Below are 20,664 nucleotides of genomic sequence, written 5' to 3' on the forward strand. Positions count from 1 at the left end.
TATGACAAAAAGATAGCAAATTCATTCGACATTAGTATATTTTTTACAAGATTTCACAAAACTTAAAACACATATCGTATCTATATAATTTGTTGAACCTATACGGTATCTGTATAGGCTCATATATACTATATAAAGTAGCCTCTAGAGTACCTAAGACTCGAGGAAATTGAGCTAAAGCTCGGTATGAATCAAGCGCTCATCATCATTGACCTCAATTTCTTCAATAGACGACTTATCAGAAGAAGTCAAACAATCAGCAGAAGGTTGAACTTGCCCATAATTAATTCCCGTAACAGAATTGCAATAAGTTTGGGCTGTTTTGCCATCAAGCTTCAGTAAATTGATGTTTTTTAAAATTATGTTATTGCAAGGCACAGTATCGCTGCATGCAAATTTCATTGCGTCTGTGCTTTTTGATGATCCGGTGACGTTTTGGTACATTATTTGGCTTATTTCCACAGCCGACGTCTGTACAAGGAAAAAAAATTTAAAAAGTTGATTCAAGAGTTTTTTTGTTATTCTTAATGTAAAGTATTGAAAATTAAGATATGATAGAAATTGTACCTGATTTTGACAACTTTTAGGTGAATCGCAATAGAATTGATCGATTATGATGGGGTTGGCTACATTATCCATTTTTACATTTTGGTAGCGTACGCCTTTAACGTAACCTGATCCTCCCTACATGATATAAATTTTAAAAATCAATGATTTTTCATCTAAAATATATCGAATCAAATCATGTGTGTGTGCATTCAAGAAGAACAAAATATTTTTGCCTAAATATAAATAAGAGTTCACTTGATGCAGACCTACATTTAGGTATCAATCAAAATCATTAAAATGCAAGTTGAATAAGTAAGTTATCCAGATCAAGAAACAAACAATTTATGTAATACGTCTATTAATTAAAATTGGTCAATTATACATTATTGATAAAATTGCAATAATGGTCCCTGTGGTATGTCCAAAAATGCTACTTTTGACCAAACAAGTTTGGACTAGCACCAATCCGTCATTTTTAGATTTTTTAGGACCAAAATGAAAACTTTTGGACTATTGGTGTTAGTCCAAACCTGTTTCTCCAAAAGTAGCATTTTTGGACATACCGCAAGTACCATTTTTACAATTTTGTCTTTATATTATTTATAAAACTTACCATAAAAATAAAGGTCAATCAAACCATTTAAAAGTTATCTAAAATATACTCAAGTATTTGCAACTTCCTAAATTGCTTCATTAAAATAATTTAATCATTATTCTAATCACACCTTTTTTAATAATAACTAATGTATTGATATTTATTATGTAAATACCTGCCATGTTTTAATTCTGAGGCCATTACTAGTGCCTTTAAGGAAAGCTGTATCCAGGACTACTTTTGATACTATGCCAGTAGAGTTATCCTTACCCAAGCTTCCAATGCTGCAAACACCAAAATCTTTTTTAAGTATTCCCTTTTTTTTTATTATTTAATCATCAAATATTATATAAATATATATTAATCTAACATTCTTATTAGAAATCAAAACACACCTAATTCCATGGCCGGGCCCACAATAAATATTCTTCATCTTGATATTTGAGCTAGCATTCACAATCGAGACACAGTCATCACCTAAATAACATGTGTGAAAATAGATAAACGGTTAGTACATTGACTTTTGAGGTCAAATGTTATACTTGTTGGATTCTATTTGAAGTATATAATATTGACTCTTTATTGTTTTATAAAGTTTATCATAGTTATTATATTTAAAGAATTTTCATATCGATTTTGAAGTTGAAAGTAGTATGTTAGACGTTAAAATCAACCATTTATATGTTTTATTAGTCTCATAAGAATTAGAACATTTAAAGGTCAAGAAAAAAAAAACATTTTGACTATTAGTCAATGGCTTAAGATCCTTCACAAAATAAAAATAAAAAATAAAAATCTTGTGGACCCATATCAGGTAACTTTAGGCTAAAAAGTTGAAAAAAAGATGAAATTTAGCAATTTAGTGGATAGGAGATAGTGGCTGACCTACATGCAATGATGCAAAGGAGGGTATGGACGTAAATACCCTCAAATTCTTTTTGGTATCCTTTTTTAGTGTTAAAATCTTTACTAAATAATTATAAGGAAGAGGCAAGAAATAGAAACTTGCTTTCATTGATTTGTACTTTCATTATTTGTGTATTATATCATGCTACTCTCATTTCTTTCTATTAAAACATTATACTTTCGCATAGTATCTTATTACGAAATTATACTTCAGAAGATATTCCCAATTATTGTTTTGAATCTAGATGGCATTTCTATAATTGGGTAGAATTTCAAAAGTTGAATGTTATAATAACAAGAAAACAAAAGTAGGATTGATCTTTAGTAAACAAACCAATATAAATACGTTGCTATTTCTTCCATTGAACACAATATTATAACAATAGTAGAGTCTAACCTGTAGTATGTATTTTTGTTAACGAGAGGAGCTTTTATATGATTATATCTATATATTATGGAACATGAAATACAAGAAAAAATTGAAAAAAAAAAAAAAAAAAAACCTGTTCCAATTTTGCTGTTTTGAATAACGACATTGCTTGATCCAGTTAGATGGATTCCATCAGTGTTAGGACTATCTTCAGGAGCAGAAACTACAACACTATTTATGCGCACAGAGTCACAATGAGAGATGACAAAATGCATCTGTTGACTATTTTGGAAAGTAAGACCTTGCACTTTTATAGATGAACTTTGATCAATTGTGAACGCCTGTATACAATCTTCTATGTTAAAATAAATTTCATTCAAGCTGTTCAGAAACCATATATAAGATGTGTTTGTTACACGGGACATGACTAAACATTAAAATAAAAACCTTAATCCAATTTTTCAATGTCAAAAACCAAAATTTTTGGTTCTTTTCGGTTTTAGTCAAAAACCTAACCTATTGAAATAAGTTATAGTCCAAGTCCAATACATGTTAAACGCAGTACAGACTGTGTTCTGTGTATCAAGTAGATCCTTAAGTTCTTACCGTTGGTGCTCCTACGCAAGGCTGTAAAACAAGAAAAAAAGTATGTCAATAACTTGATTTTTATCGGTTATATTGAATTATGAGACTATAATCTATTTTATCGTGGTTAAATTGGAGTTTTTCGGAAAGAATAAATATTGTACATTTGTCTTGTTTTTTTTGCAAGATGCAGCCCACCATTTCTTGCCGGATCCATCAATAATTCCATGTCCTTGGAAAGTGGCTCCGGTCAGATTAGAAAAGTGAAGCCAATTCCGAGGATTTTTCGAATCCCAGTTCTTGGGTTCATCTGGAGCTACGATTGTTCCATCGATCTGTATATAATTATATTCATCATTTTATTAATTATCTACTAAAAAAAACTTACACAAATTGCGTAAATTTCGATCGAGAGATGCCTCGTTAAAATTTCAAACATTTCTATTTTTACAAAATCTTTCAAGTTAAAAGTGTTATTTGCTCAATGTCATCATTATAAAAGAAAGTTGAAGCCTTGAATGTAATGATTTGGTTTTAAATGGTTCCCTTGTAGTGTCATTGTTGAAGGGTATATCAACATTTCGCAAAGTGAGATGTTGCAATTTCCTAAAATAGAACCTTCATCTCAAAACTATAGTTAAGTTTTAGTTTTAAAATTTCCAACCTAGTTCTTTCCATATTCAAAATGAATAAGATCTTTAGTATTTTATCTTCAAAATGTATTGCAACATTTCTATTTTTGGAAAGCTTTCAAATCTTGCTCAATGTCACCATTACAAAAGACTGTTGTGATGGTTCCCTTATTGTGTCATTCTTAAAGGGTATTTTAAGTATTCCTCGAATGAAAAAAAACAATTCTTAGAAGATGTTAGTGAATAGTGAGTGAAATGCTTCAATTTTTTAAATAACTACATTATCTCCATCCCAACACTATCGTTAAGCTTTAATTTTAAAATGTCCCACATATTTCTTTCCATATTTAAAAGGAAATACCTGAACAATTAACTTTGTCGCACAAGGTCCTTTAAATCTTGTTGCATTAACAAGATAAGAGCGACCTGGAGGAACCAAAAGTACGGCTTTTGCTGTAGAGCAGGCTTTTGACCAAGCATTTTCAAATGCCTGAAAAATAAATCAAAACTTGGATTAAAAAAAAATATATTTTTCTTTAAGGGTATTTCTGACATTTCGGAAATGAAAAACAATTGCTTAGAAGCATCTTGGTGAGTTACATGCTGCGTAGCAAAAGGTATGACAAATGAAAAAACTATTTCTATAAGGGTATTTTAGTAATTTCCACATCTTCACCATTGTGTCATAGAAACTCCATTTCCACACAGAAAAAGATATGGAAACTACTATAAAAGTAATTTCTTGAAGGGTATTTTAGACCTTTCAAATGAAGAAAAAAAAACAATTTTTTAAAGGGCATTTTAGATATTCCACATATTCACCTTTGTATCATCAGAAACTCCATTTCCACAAACAAAAAGTTATGGAAACTGCTATAAAACTAATTTCTTGAAAAGGGTGTTTTAGACATTTCAAATCACACAAAACATTTTTTCGAAGGGTATTTTAGACATTCCACATATTCACCTTTGCATCATCAGAAACTCCATTTCCACAAACAAAAACTTATGGAAACCGCTATAAAAACAAATTCTTGAAAAGGGTATTTTAGACATTTCATATCACAAAACAATTTCTTGAAAAGGGTATTTTAGACATTTCCAAAAACTCACCTTTGTATCGTCAGAAACTCCATCTCCAACTGCACCAAAGCTATCCACATTGATCATAACCTTGCTACCATGTTGACTTGACCACGAAGGCAACTCCAAGAACTCAATTTCATCATCTTCGACATCCAAACTTTCAAGTTCATCAAAACCATAAAAACTTTTTACAACATGAGTGCCATGAACCAATAACAAAACAACAAGAATAGAAAAAAAGTCGATTTTGCCCATGCTTTAAAAGGTTTTGTTAGTTTGAGAAAACCGATAGATTTGTATAAATCAAAAAGAAGACATGAGGATTTTAATTTATATGTATAGATTAGTGGTATAAATGATGATATAGTTGTACCTGGCTTTGCTTAAAAGTACATGAAGGTGTTAGATTTTCTACATGCTCAAGCTTCAAGTATTTTTTAGGAAACCTTTGCTTTACTCTTCAAATACTTGTCTAAATCAGCACTAAATTTCACAGAGAGTCTAAAAGCGTCTTTTGTTTTCTGTCTTTGGGACCCACTAGTAGCCGACGTTAGATTAACATCCTTCAAAGTTTCTCCTTTCAAAAAGTCTCCTCATGGTAGAATTAAGTCTAAGAAAATTAAATGTGACACACAAAACATAAATTAATTCTTTCTATTTGATTATATTATAAACTCTTAACATTTATCAAATGTTGTTTGACTGTAGATAAGCTATTTCTCGATTTTTGTTAATTTTTCAGTTTCAGGGAGCCAATTGTTTAATATGTTACATACATGGTATATGATTACTGCAATCTTTTTTCCAAAATTAAAATTTTAACCATTAATTTTACTATATGAATTTGATTTATTTAGGTAGATGATGCTTTTGAGATATAAACGATTTAACTTTCGTGACTTTGATCTTTTAGAGATTGTAAAGATTTGGAAATTGTATGGATTGTGTTGTGTTGGAATCTTGATATTTGAATTTTGTTTAAAGGTTTTCTAGCTTCTCTTTATTTATTTTTTTATAGGAACATGGAAATGTGACAATATGGAGGTGTAGCGATCCATATGTTTGGTTTGGTGCTTATATAGAAGATGGCATGGTGAATGGTAAAAACTATGATAGAAGATATGATTAATCAAAGGACATTATCGTCTTTTATAAATTAAATTTTATAGGTGTAAGGGAAAAAGTGCTCAATATAATACATATAGAGGTAATGTCCTAATGAGATCAAAATGGGAATGGTTCAGATTAGTATTTGCTTATGTCGATCTATCTTTAATAAGTTAAGCATTAAACGAATTTGTTGTAAGGATAAGTGCTTAAGTGGTTGTATGCTTTGCTTGATCTATTTTTTTTTTTTTAAGGTGTGGAGTTGTACTTTAGGCACTCTTGATTTAGTAATGAATAGGAAGAGGAGAGTGGAAAGAACAAAAGTGTTTGGTGGTTTTCAGGGATTGTATTGCTCCTGTGGATTGTACCATGTGCTTGGCTTTCATCACCAAGAAGTGGAAGTGTGGAAAAGAGTATTGGAAATTTATAAGAGTGTTGGAATCTTAACAATAGGAATAAACATGATTTTAAATGTTGTGTGATTTATGTAATTTGGCTGATGGAATTAAGTGCTGAAATATTATGTGGGATTATAGGTCTCTTCATTTGAGGATTTGTAATTTCCATTAGAAATTTGACATAAAAATCGACAAAAACCATAAGTGAGCCTCAAGTACAAACAAATGTAAGCACATTGCTTTTTTGCATAAAAAATAAAGTGCATTGTCTATATCTATATATAAAAAGAAACTAAAATACATTGTTATTTCATGCAATTTGTTTTTTTATCTTATTTTCTTGCAATTTGCTTAATTTTCACATAATGTTGCTATATGATTTTCATGTTGCTATTGTCTTTTTCCTTTTTACAAGAATAAATTACACGAATGGTCTCTATGGTTTGGGTAATTTGCACGTTTAGTCTCTGCAGTTTGTTTTTATTGTGTATTTGATCCCTATCTTACCTAAAAATATTATTTTGCCCTTGATTTTTTTAATTTATTTAAATAAACACACCCAACCCTACTTCAACCTCATCTTACATTAACTTACCTACCCTATTTTATTTAAATAAATTAAAAAAATCAAGGGAAAAATAGATTTTTTAGGTAAAAGGGACAAAGCGCGCAACAAAAACAAACTGTAGAGACCCTCCAAGTTAAAAAAATAAGTTAAAGACCAATTTTACAAATTACCCCAAACCATAGGGATCATTTGTGTAATTTACTCTTTTTATAATTGTTAGCCAACCAACTAATTTTATATTTTATGAAACTATTGTTAGAGAACCATTGCCCAAAGAATCTATTTTAAATCATTGTTAAAGAAGCTTTTTACTTTTTTACATTTTGTTAAAATAATAAGAAAACAAAATATTTGTCATCTTTTATTTTATTTTTTGCACTTTTATTCATTTTATATATTTGTTTCTCATTGCAACATGTGACTGGTTTCTTTGTGATAACTTTTTTCATTTTTTTAGTTAAACAAAGACTTTAGCAATGGTTGGTCTGGTATGAGGGTATATAAAATGGAGGTATTTTCTATTTATATGTACATTGCTTTTGTCTCTCAACTTTTTACAAATGGAGATATTTTCTATGATTTTTGCTCTAAAATGATCAAATTCTTGAAGAAATACCTAAACATTTAATGTATTTTCATTTTTCTCATTACGTCATTGTACTTTAAATTTTCCTCTTATTTGGGTGCTTTTTCAAACTATATTCCCTTAAATAGGGGGCTAAATGTGTGAAATGATAACATACTTCCATATAATTACTTTGGTTTGTGTAGTTTTCATTTTTTTTCCGAACATAATACTGTAATTTTTTAATTTAGTTTGACTTTTTTTTTCTTACATGAATAACAGGAGTGAGTCAGAATTTTCCACCTCACATGAAAAGAACACAAAGTGACTATGAACATATATTATGGAAAACCGATCGTTAGGCCTGTTGTGCTGTTGAGGTTAATGAAATGTTTGTTGCGGTCCATAAATGTGGTGAACGAAACTATGACAAAACATTAAAAAATGTTTTAAAGGTGATAGAATGCTTCCATAATATCTTTGGTTTCTTTTCTTTTAAAGTTAAAAGGTTTAATGTCATATCCATGTAAAAAATAATAATATACTTTTATTTATTGGGTATTATAGCATTCCATATTAAAAGATAGATACGTGACAAATTATGTGAAGCTTAAAGTTCAAAAGAACATATTATATCACAAGTATTTTCGAAACTCTCGCTGCAACGCGCGGGCTTAAAAACCTCGTTTATTATATACTCCATCTTATTGGATAATTGTCCTTTTCTGAAGGTAAATACTCCAAGGAAATAATACCACTTGTATATTAAGGAAAACTATGTTCATAATCATAACGTGAAGCATACAAAAGTGGTTTTAATCATTCCTATATGAAAATCTAAAAAAAATTAAAGCTTTGCAAGCACCAAAAGGATAGAACATTTTTGCATGTGACATAGAGTGATCTGATTTGGAATCACTGATAAAAAAAATAACGTAAAAACTTGTTGAGATAGATACCTTTCTTTGAATTCAAACTTATGAGAAATCTTACATATGTCATTTTTTTTCTAAGGGGAGTGATCAATTTGGCTATTTATGTCAAATGGAATAAGTTTCAAAACTCAAAATAAATAATTAATTCCTTCTAATTTTCAATGATAAAATAATAAACTGCACTATTCTGTCTAAAGTTGGGCAGAAGCAATATTGGGTGAACTTTGGAGTAAAATCTAAAATCATTCTTTAATAAGACAATATATAAATTTGACGGGGTAAAAGTGAAACATCATATATTTACTTTCATATGTTTGGGCGATTACTTTTCACTTTCTTTCCTTCACCTTAAGAAAACACGCTCATGAGTCGTGAACTTTGGATGGATTTTAAACAACTGTTAAATGCAAGAAATAGCTAAGTGCTTTTATTGATTTGTTTATTATAACACTAGGTGTAGACCCGTATATTACACGGGTTGATTAAAATAATATGTTAATATAAATGATTAAATGAAAATTTTATTTGAATTTGAAATTTGAGATAACTGAAAATTATGAGAAAAAAACATGAAAAAAATAAATAAATTAAAATTATGTGTTTAGTTATCAAATTTGTGTACTAAACGGGTAAATTATAACAAAATGCTAAACACAAAGGTTTAAACTGTAAATTTATTTGGAATTAAAATTTAAATTTAAAATTTGAAATTTGAAATTAATAGTCATTATGGTAGGTTTAATTTATGGAAGTTATATTAATGATATATTAGAAATAAAAAATGAAGTAAATGACAAGTGGAAAATAAATATATCTCAAAATTATGACAAAATCACATGTGGCCAATTGAATGAGAGAATGACATGTGGCAAAAATCATTCTTATTTATTAGGGTAGATTTTTTTCTTCATTTTTTTCTAATCACAAAATTGTACTTTAAAATTTTAGCAATTATAACAATTTCATCCAAGTACAAAGCAATTTCCAGTGCTATAATGAGGTAGATTTTTCAAAATATAATGTCATAATGAGAAAAACAAATTAAGAGTATGATGCTATAATGAGTAAAATTCACAAAGTACAGTGCCTTGAGATTAATATACGCATTCTAGCAAATTGTAGTATGGTGCTTATGTGTTTTTCTTTTTTTTTGCATTTATACAAGAATGATGGTTTCTTTTCTATAAAAAGCCAGATACATTAATTTGAAAAGTCAACAAGTCTGTACATTTTCCAATTCAAAATTGAAGAAAAAGGATTGCAAAATACTCACCCACACAACTTCTTTCGAGCTACACATATTGTCTTGAAAACCCTAATTCAGTAACTTGCAACACATGGGAAGTGCATATTCTCCCTCAATCTCAAGAACAGTAGAACTACCTAAAGTAATACCAACATCTAAACCTTTATTTTCGAAAAATTATATCAATTAGAAATTATGGTCTTTATTCGATGTTATAAAACCCTACCAAAGTCTCAAAAGTTGAAAATATCCAAAAAAAAATGCTAAAGGACCATAAATGATAAATATCTTGTGTAATACAAATTGAGGCCATCGTAATTACTACAAAGAAGAAAATAGACCTTAAAATACACAAATCTCATGAAGATTCAACTATCGTATCAAATTGATCACTCGAATGATCGTGTATATATGCATGCAACATATTATAAATAAATACAAAAGAAGTTGAAGAAAAACTGAAATATAATTCACAAGAATGGAGAATCACCTCAAACTCGAATAGTTCACAAAATCCCTCTCCTGTGGCCGGCTGTCAAGAGAGAGAAAGTGATCATTTCCGTACGCCAGCTATACACCGTCGTTCCGTGGTACGTTGGGCGTGTTCGGTAAAACTAGTTGGTAGCGGGTAGCTTATAGCAGGTAACGGGTAGCTTGTAGCTTGTAGCGTTTTGTTAAACGCTACATGAAGTAGCATTTGGATTTGTAGCGTTTTGATTAAACTAAACGCTAGAAGTTTGTAGAGTCAAACGAGGTTTTTTGTTTTAAAATGAGCGTTTTGTCAAACGCTACAAGCTAGAAGCTCTCAAACGCTCCGTATCGAACACGCCCATTATAGATTTCTTAACCTGGACCCTTGATTTTCTGTTAGCACAACTAGCTTGCCCTTATGGATTATATTTTGACATATTACACTTCTATCTAATGTGACATAGTGGTTCAATCTGTGCAAAACACTATTAACGACATTTACCTACCTTACCCTATTTTAGTGGTATTACTGATTGGAAATCAATATGTGATTCTCATTGCTCAAAACTTACACTACATAGCAATATATACAAGGAACAAGGGCCGAATACAATCAAGCTAATTATGGGTTATATACAGTACAATATATACTAACATCCTCGCATAGTTTTATTGGGAGGCAACTAACGAACGTTTAAACTAGAGAAAAAATCTAGAATAGGCCGATGGGTAGTCCTTTGGTGAAGATGTCGGCATATTGAGATCAGGATGGCACATTATGGACATGTATGTGGCCGAGAGCCACTTTGTCTCAAACAAAGTGGATGTTGATTCCAATGTGTTTTGTCCGTTGGTGTTGGACCTTGGTTGACATGTAGACCGCATTTACGTAGTCACAATATACAATGGTTGCTTTAGGTGTATGGCAATTTAACTCAAGTAAAAGGTTCCGGATCCAAGAGATTTTTGCAACGGTGTTGGCAACTCTGTGGTATTTAGTCTCGGCGTTGGATTGGAAATGGTGTCTATTCGTTTGGAAGACCAAGAGTTGAGGTTGTCCCCAAGAAACACATAGTAGCCTAAGGTGGAATGTCTGGTAACTGGGAATCCCTCTCAATCCGCATCACAGTAAGCAATAAGGGATGGGGTGGAGGAGATATGGAGTTGGAGCCCATGATCAAGAGTTCCTCAAACATATTGAAGAATTCGTTTGAGAGCATGAAGATGTAGCTCTCAAGGATCATGCATGTATAAACAAATCCGCTTAACGATGAAAGCAATTTCAGGTACATGTGAGATGCTAAAGAGCACCTGTAAGACTACAATGTGGGGTCAATCATTGTGAGATCCAGGTGCGTCTAGTTTGTGAATCGGTTTAGTTAGATTCCGAAAAGGGTTGCAGTTTGTCATGTTTTCTCATGCCAAAATCTCAGTGGCATACTTCTGTTGCAAAAGAAAGAGACTTGTGGAAGATCGAATTGCATAAATACTCAAAAAAAAAAAGTTAAGGTATCCAAGATCTATCATGGCAAACTCATGATGATTTTGTCAGTAATATGATGTGGGAAAGATAAAGATAATATCGTTGACATAAAGTAATAAGTATGCAGTCTCCCCGACTAAATGTAATATAAATAATGTGGAATATATGCGACTATGGTGAAAGCCGATGAATGTGGATGTTGAGAAAATCGATGATACCAGGCCTCGATGGCCTGTTTGAGAGCATAAAGAGGTCTCTAAAGATGACACACGTGATTGGGAAAGCGAGGATCCTTGAAACCTAGAGGTTGATGCATATAAATAGTCTCTTGTAGGTGTCCGTGAAGGAATTTTGATGTGTTTTAAACTCACTAAATCGAGTGGTGGTGGATAGGAGGTGTGGACTGACAATGACGGTAGTCCGGTTACAAGGGTGATGTCGATCCTATTACAGAGGGTCGGTGACAGTTGTCCGATAAAGGAGGTGGCTGCAGTCATCTGACAAAGGAGGTGGCGACAATCGTTCGAGAAAAAAAAGGCGACAATAGTCGACTAGTAAAGTAGGGAAAAGACCTCAGTGTAGTGATTTAGGGCTTAATGTATTATAGAAGAAAAATATAATCAGGTGGTGCATTCCCTCTTTGAGGTCGAGAGTTTAAGTCTCGTTGTGGACATATAGGTGGAATTAAGTGTTAGATTATAAGTAGATTAGATTTACCGGTTAAAAAAAATATAGATAATATCGGATGGATAGCGAGCCTTTTTTCTTATTTTTTTTTAAATTTAAAAATGATAAATAAATGAGAGAAAGTTAAAAAAGAAATTAATGTGGTGTAATAGTCATTTTAGGTTAGACAATGATCAAACGCACAATAAACTCTATTAATCTTCCAAATTAAAAAAAAATAGGTTAGAAACCAAATGTATAAATTACTTAAATCACAATGACCATTCATATAATTTACTCTAAATATTAACATGCACATTAAAATAAGACAAAACTTCAAAAATGGTCCCTGTGGTTTCACGAAATTTGAAGTTTGGTCCCAAATTTTAAAAAACCTCACGGATGGTCCCTATGGTTTCAAAACTTCTAATGTCCAGTCCTTCTGCCTAACTCCGCCAGCTTTCTACCATTAAGTGAGGGGCATTTTCGTCATTTCAATACTCAGGGACCATTTATGAGGTTTTCTCTATTTAAAAAATAATATAAATAAAATATAAATATTAAATATAAAATGCTCTCTCTCTCTCTCTCTCTCTCTCTCTCTCTCTCTTAACCAAACAACTGTTGTTTGGATCTTGACCATCTGTACTTTGTTCCTCATATGTACTATAAGCTTGGACCTTTGTACTTTGTTCTCCAGCCGAAGCATAAGTCTAGACGTCTTGAAATTGATTTGAGTAATCATAAACATTCTTCCTATGCATGGAATCATCTACTACATTGTTGCTGCTTAACACAACAACATTTTGTTTCTGACTAACCAAGTTACAACCTTTCCCTATTTGATCCACATAATTATCTCCAAATTTAGTGAAAAAATCATTATAGGATCCAAACCCATTGCCATCATTCTCAGCAGGTTCGATAGCAAAAGTTGTCCACCGCACCTCCTTAACACCAAGAGCACCTCCAGATCCATGATCCCAACTAGCTGTAGAATCCAAAAGGCTCTTCCAAACCAGCTACCTCAGTATTGGGTTCTTCACTCACGCTATCAAATGTAAATGAATTTGAAGAAACTAATGGATAAACATGGTCTAAAAAAGTGTCAGTTGACGCATGTTTGGTATCCCCATCAATGGAAGAAGAATCTTCACCTACTTTCCCCAAATCTTCGAGTCTAGTGCCAACATCACTGATACCTATATTAGCAAAAGCTTTAGTATCATCATAATCGTTCCTATCAGCTAATTTGGTCGTTTCTGAGGATAATAGAGTGACCTTATAATCATCACCGTCATCATTGACCAATTTATCAAAGAAATCTTCGTTAGTATCCTCCACCTGAAATGGAGGATTTGAAGCCATCTATACCAATCAAAACCTAACCTGCAAAAAACCTCTCTTGATCTCAATTCGGTTTAGAACCACATTATAAATCCAGAACAAGAACTCCTAATAAATCTAGAAAAACCCCTAAATTGATATATATATATATATATATATATATATATATATATATATATATATATATATATATATATATATAGGAGTAGGATCAACTGAGCACACCTAAAAGGTTGAGAACGCGAGAACAGATCACAACCTTATAAATAATTAGATCTATGGTTATTATTAACCGGACCATTTATGAATATTTATAAAACTGATGTGCTAAATATGTAACATTGAAATGGCAAGAAGGGTACAATAGGAAATCCATATAATTTAATTAAATAGAAATTCCTATAATTTCTCTATCTCTCTCTCTCTCTACTTAACTAGAAAACCCTAATCTAATTATTTTGAAAAAAACCGGCGTACACCCCCACCACTATTTTCGTTCATCGTTTTCTGCCATCCTCCATCGTCGACCATCACACAGCCACCATCGAGCCTTCTCCTTAGTCTAAACGTGGTTATTCACACGGTTGCTTCCCTCTTTGGATCTTCACGATTTCAACAACAATAGAGTTCATTTTCTCTTAAATGGGCAAACATAAGGGAGAACCAAAAAAAACAGAGAATCATTCAATCTAGGGAAAGCTTTCTGAGGCGTGTAAATAGAGATGAATTAGAACCAAGAAATCATTCATCTTCATCACGCATCTACTTTCATCTTCTTAAGTACACTCCATCGCACCATCACTACCCATCTACGCAGCGTACACCACACCTACTTCAACCCACCATCTTCACATAATCAACATACAACCTGTAACAAATCGGTTGCTCCAGGAGGATATGGTGGTTGTCGAGGCCAACAAAAATAATAACCCTAAATATTACACACTAGAATAGTGTATGGTGGTAAAGGGATCGAATCCACGGAGATTGGTTCAATTTATAACTCTATGAAAGATCTCTTTGTGAAAATACATGCTAAATGACAATAAATTAAAAATGGGGGTTTTGATGTTTTGAAGTACTTGAAACAAACTAGAATTAAACTATGATTTAAATGGACAATTTAACAAAAACAAGATTTTGATGTAAAATCAATATGGGAAAGATGGTTGACTTAAGGTTTCCTCACTTTGACTTTTTGATGAACATATCATTAGAATCCAATGGTGCAATACTTGACTTAAATCCTTAATTTGGCTATAGTAATCCAAGAAGCTTGAGATTACCTAGACTTTTCTTAGTTGTTAAAATGGTTAGAGAAGCTCATAACAATTTCCTTAGTTAAAGTCACAATTTCCATTAAGCATGTAATTAGTGAAAGTCAACTAGCATTAAGAACCAAAAAGTCACCAAATCCAAGAAGGGTCAAATGCTTTCACCACCATGTTGGAGGAAATGTTTTTATGTTTGTGTGAAGCAAAAACAACACAAAAATCATTTGCTGCTTGCTAATTTGAGGATCATTTACTTAATCAAGAGATTAGCCAACTAATCACCACAAACACATTTAAACTCATGAACTAAACATACAAGTAGTGATAAGATGTTAAAACACAAAACATTCCCATAAAGATTTAAGAACATGTTCATGGATTCTTCAACATTCAACAAAAGTTCAAAGGATTCAACAAAAGTCAACCAAGATTAGTTTAGCCAGGCATGGCTAAACTCAAAGAAACAAAGTTAGAGAAGATTATACCAAACATTAAGCAAGAATCAAGAGGTGAAAAGACGATGTTCTTGAGGTGTTCTTGGCCTTCAAAAGTCTTCAAAACTCCAGAGAGAATCTCCAAAAATCGGATGTCCAAGAGTTGAGAAAAGTGGCACACCAAACTTCCCCGTATAGCTCAAAACATGAATTCCCGGAAATGCCCCTGCAGGAGGTTGCGCGACCCGCATGTTGTTGCGCGGGTGGGTTGCTTGGGTGGTCCCTGAATGTAGCATCTTTGAGGTTTTGGGCCTCCATAGCTTAGCCCACTTCGCCCAGTTCGAGTCCAATCAGCTCCTAGCCCATTTTTCTTCAAGTTTTCTTTAATTTAAGCCCAATTTGGCTTCTCCAAATGATTCATAGCTCGTAAACTCACCCGATTAATAATCTATGCACGCTTGAATATACTCCCGCATCTTGCAAATTTAAATGTTTATTTCTCTCCAAGCCTTCAAATAATCATCAAGCTCGTTCCATGCATCATCTCCACCACCCATCAAGCCTAAGATCCTTGTTTTCCACCAATTCCCATCGCTTTCCATACGTCCCGAACATTCCCGCTCCACTAGTCTCCATGAAATCTGCAATAAAGCTCACGAAACTAGAAAGTGCCCGAAATAGTCATAAAATAACAAAAAGGAAAATATGCATGAAAATTAACTAGATTATGGATGAAATATGCTAAAATAAACTATAAAAAGAAGTAAATAAAATGAAACTATCAAATCACCCCAAGCTTAAACCTTACTTGTCCTCAAGTAAGACAAGACTAAAATGAACTCGGGATGAACTATCCTAAGGAAAATAAAAAGAATGGATAGAACCACAGAACCTAATCACCGTTAGTCAACATGGTCAGAACTGATCTTGCTATTATCTCATTACTTTTTCATCTGATGACAAAGGCACCATAAACCATAGCTAGGACAACTCCTCTAGGTGAGTAAGGAGGGATAGACAGTCGCAGCCCCAATGGAACATGCATATAATGAAGAACATCTGTAGTAGGGAGAAAGCAGCTGGATGGGCTCGTGTGGAGCTCTTCTTTAAGTGTACACTCTGATCTCACGTCTGCTGGTTTCTCTCATGTGTAACTAGGTTTAATCGCTCGGGCACCGTTGTAGGAATCAGCTTACTTGGTGTTGACCCAAACCTCCCGTAGTATCCGACTCGACAGCCTCCTAACATCACCAATTTGCGAAAAACAACTCGATCTAAATACAATGAATCAAACCTATACAAATGAATATCAAATGTTGGGTGACCAAAATGTTGGAAAAATTTGTTCAATAATTGAACCGGTCACCCTTCTTAGATTTCTGCAGTTGGGAATTGCCTGCCATTTTTTTTTACCATACTTGAAGGTAATGTAATAACAATCGAGAAAACCCTTTGACTCAAAATTTGGTTCCTAAAGTGTGTAAGTGGAACCGAAAGGGTAGTAATATAATCCGAATGGTCTAAGTGAGAAAATGACCATGTGTGGAGCATAAAGATATAATGTAAGCTCCTTTTCAAACTTGTGATTTTTTTTTTCAAAAATAATGAAAATGTCCACATGCGGACTAAAAGACTTCTCTAAAATCCTAAGAAAATCGCAAAAAGATATGGTGATGTAAAGAGACCGGATATGGATTCTACTCGGGGACAAGCACTAGTGCTTCATCCTAACGGTTCAAACATGATAAAGTGTGATCCTCTCGGCGGTAGTGACCGCAAGGCTAAGACATCCATTGCTATAGTATATCATACAGTCATTAGTATTGTATGCATAATTCTTCATGAAAACTACATGCCCATGATCACTTACCCCTTTAAGCTACCAGCATCTGATCCCAAGTATGAAATCCCAAACTGCAGCTAGTGGTCTCGATTCGATGGGTGAGACAGCAACAAGATCCTGGACCAATAATGATACAATAACTATGAACATGTTCCATGGCATCCAAGGAGGTGAGAATAAACAGACAACAAAAATGCATGAATGCTAATGCCCTAAGCTAAAGGTTATGCAAAAATATAAAAGTAGAAAAGAAGAAAATAAAATCTTTTTGGATTTAAAAAAATGAATGAAAATTAGCTTAAAACTAAAATGTTATGCAACCTAATTAAAAATGCATGAAAAAATAAAAGGAAAATGAAATGCCCCACCTCAAGCTTAAGAGCAAGCATTGTCCTCAATGCTTAAGGTAAGGGCAAAAATGACCTAAATCGGAGGATTGGATAATGGGAGATGTCTGTGGCGGTGATTTAGTGAAATTACGACCGCTAGAATTCCGACAATCTTGAATTTTCCGGCGAGGTGATTGCTGGAAGGTTATATGAGAGGAATGGAGTGGGAGGTCAAGATGATTAAATGAAGAAGAAGGGAAGCTGAACATTTTAATCTATGGGTCAAAAAGGGTCAATTTCGGTCAATGTTGGTCAAGAAAAGTCAAAAGGTCAACTCATTAAAACCTTTGGTCAACACCTGGTCAAATAATAGCCAAAAATAGCCCAAATTTCCCAGCACAGTGCGCGGGTCGCGCAGACCTTGCAGTTAAGTCTTAGGCCAATGTCGTTTCATCACACCTGGCCGCGCAACCCACCCGCGCAACAGCACGCGGGTCGCGCAACCCGCTGATCCTGATCTTTATTTTCGCTTCATTTTTCTTCGTTTTTTCACCCGTTCTTGCTTTGGAAGGCCTCAAACACCTAGAAACTCTTGATTTCTTCAAAAACGACTCTTTTGAATTCCAAAAGCATCTTTAAAACTCATTTATTCAAATTAAAAACACAAAAACACAATGCTTTCCAAAAATGTCATTCTTTAACGTCTTTGGCAAGACGCCTCCAAACTTCACTTTAACACTTTGGGGCGTCCAAATGGACGAAATCTTGGACATTTGAATCAAAAACTTCATTGAATGGATTCAATCGATGTCCATTAACCTTGTAAATTTTCCCCGTGTCGACATTTTTTAATTTCCACACCTCCATTGGGACTCTTTTCTTGTATTTGACTTTCTTTTTACGGGAGAACCATACCGAACTCAGACCTTTGATAATAGCAATCATCCAACCATATTCTTTCTTGTACTTGTTCATTAAGGTGACCAACTCTTCCTTCTTTGACATGGATTTTGAGTAGGTGACCGGTTGGGCGTCTTCTTTCTTGGGATACGTATCCTTTTGAAGAGTCCGATAAATTTATCGCTTCCAGCTCTTGTGGCTGGCCTACCAATGGAGTTAGTTTCTTAATGGTAGTGGGCGGCTCAACCTCTCTTTCATTAACCCCTATCACTTCCTCTATAGTTTTATTGTCAGCTTTTTCAATTTCTTCTTCTTCTTTGACAGCCTCTTCCACTTCTACTTCTTCTTCATCTTCTTCATATAACACTCCTGGGCCATCAAAAATTTTCTCATCTTTCAAAGGAATGGAACATGCGCTATGCGATGGGCTCTCTTCGGATGGTAGTTTGTCTTGAGCTTCCATTATACTAATTGATTGAGCAATTTGTGTTATTTGTTGCTCTAAGATTTTGAGGCTAGCTTGGGTTGTTTCCTGAAAAATTTGGGTAGAAGTGGCAATGATTTTCACAATGTCCTCTAAGGACATGCTTGGTGTTTCAGTTTGTTGAGGAGGGTAAGGATAGGGTTCTTGGAACAGTGGAGTTGGTTGGTATTGGTTATTTCCCCATGTTTGGTATGGGTTTTGGTAATGGTTATTTCCCCAAACTTGGTTGTTCTCCCACCATTGATCATATTGAGGCTGATCATAACTCCATTGGTTTGACCGGTAATAGCTTCCCTTATCTTGCACTTCTTCCCATCTCTCCTTATAAATATGGACACATGTCGGAATGATGTCCATTTTGGGCGCAAAAATCACAAAGAAGAGGTGTGGGCTGCACACTTTGGTTACTTTCAATCATCATAACTAACTGAGCTAGCTCAGAAAGTTGGTCTTCGGTGCAAGGAGTGTTCATTTCCGAACCATACTTTTTTTTTTTAATTTCGGGATTTTAAATTTGAGTACCTGTACAATGAGATCTAGGCATGGAGAAACAAACTGATTAAAAATAAACCAATCCCCGGCAATGGCGCCAAAAATTTGGTGGTTGTCGAGGCCAACAAAAATAATAACCCTAAATATTACACACTAGAATAGTGTATAGTGGTAAAGGGATCGAATCCACGGAGATTGGTTCAATTTATAACTCTATGAAAGATCTCTTTGTGAAAATACTTGCTAAATGACAATAAATTAAAAATGGGGGTTTTGGTGTTTTGAAGTACTTGAAACAAACTAGAATTAAACTATGATTTAAATGGACAATTTAACAAAAACAAGATTTTGATGTAAAATCAATATGGGAAAGATGGTTGACTTAAGGTTTCCTCACTTTGACTATTTGATGAACATATCATTAGAATCCAATGGTGCAATACTTGACTTAAATCCTTAATTTGACTATAGTAATCCAAGAAGCTTGAGATTACCTAGACTTTTCTTAGTTGTTAAAATGGTTAGAGAAGCTCATAACAATTTCCTTAGTTAAAGTCACAATTTCAATTAAGCATGTAATTAGTGAAAGTCAACTAGCATTAAGAACCAAAAAGTCACCAAATCCAAGAGGGGTCAAATGCTTTCACCACCATGTTGGAGGAAATGTTTTTATGATTGTGTGAAGCAAAAACAACACAAAAATCATTTGTTGCTTGCTAATTTGAGGATCCTTTACTTAATCAAGAGATTAGCCAACTAATCACCACAAACACATTTAAACTCATGAACTAAAACATACAAGTAGTGATAAGATGTTAAAACACAAAACATTCCCATAAAGATTTAAGAACATGTTCATGGATTCTTCAACATTCAACAACAGTTCAAAGGATTATACCAACATTAAGCAAGAATTAAGAGGTGAAAAGAGGATGTTCTTGAGGTGTTCTTGGCCTTCAAAAGTCTTCAAAACTCCAGAGAGAATCTCCAAAAATCGGATGTCCAAGAGTTGAGAAAAGTGGCACACCAAATTTCCCCATATAGCTCAAAACATGAATTCCCGGAAATGCCCCTGCAGGAGGTTGCACGACCCGCGTGCTGTTGCACGGGTGGGTTGCTTGGGTGGTCCCTGAATGTAGCATCTTTGAGGTTTTGGGCCTCCATAGCTTAGCCCACTTGGCCTAGTTCGAGTCCAATCAGCTCCTAGCCCATTTTTCTTCAAGTTTTCTTCAATTTAAGTCCAATTTGGCTTCTCCAAATGATTCATAGCTCGTAAACTCGCCTGATTAATAATCTATGCACGCTTGAATATACTCCCGCATCTTGCAAATTTAAATGTTTATTTCTCTCCAAGCCTTCAAATAATCATCAAGCTCGCTCCATGCATCATCTCCACCAC

The 20,664-nt window shown here is 33.6% G+C and overlaps 1 protein-coding gene across 1 annotated transcript; it reads right to left on the reverse strand.

The window, feature by feature from the left end:
- LOC145070616 (putative polygalacturonase At1g80170) lies at window positions 1–5,031 on the reverse strand. The gene is made up of 9 exons (XM_079017572.1): window positions 4,751–5,031; window positions 3,999–4,127; window positions 3,170–3,340; window positions 3,027–3,047; window positions 2,554–2,761; window positions 1,540–1,621; window positions 1,320–1,428; window positions 568–684; window positions 1–471 (listed from the first exon to the last, which is right to left on the reverse strand). Exons 1-9 carry the CDS (start codon window positions 4,976–4,978, stop codon window positions 175–177), a joined length of 1,362 nt encoding a protein of 453 aa, XP_078873698.1. The 5' UTR covers window positions 4,979–5,031; the 3' UTR covers window positions 1–174.
- Window positions 5,032–20,664: the final 15,633 nt, after the last annotated feature.

Source organism: Lactuca serriola, chromosome 8 (genome assembly GCF_051521515.1).
Source record: "Lactuca serriola cultivar US96UC23 chromosome 8, Lser_US96UC23_V15, whole genome shotgun sequence".
Classification (NCBI taxonomy): domain Eukaryota; kingdom Viridiplantae; phylum Streptophyta; class Magnoliopsida; order Asterales; family Asteraceae; genus Lactuca; species Lactuca serriola.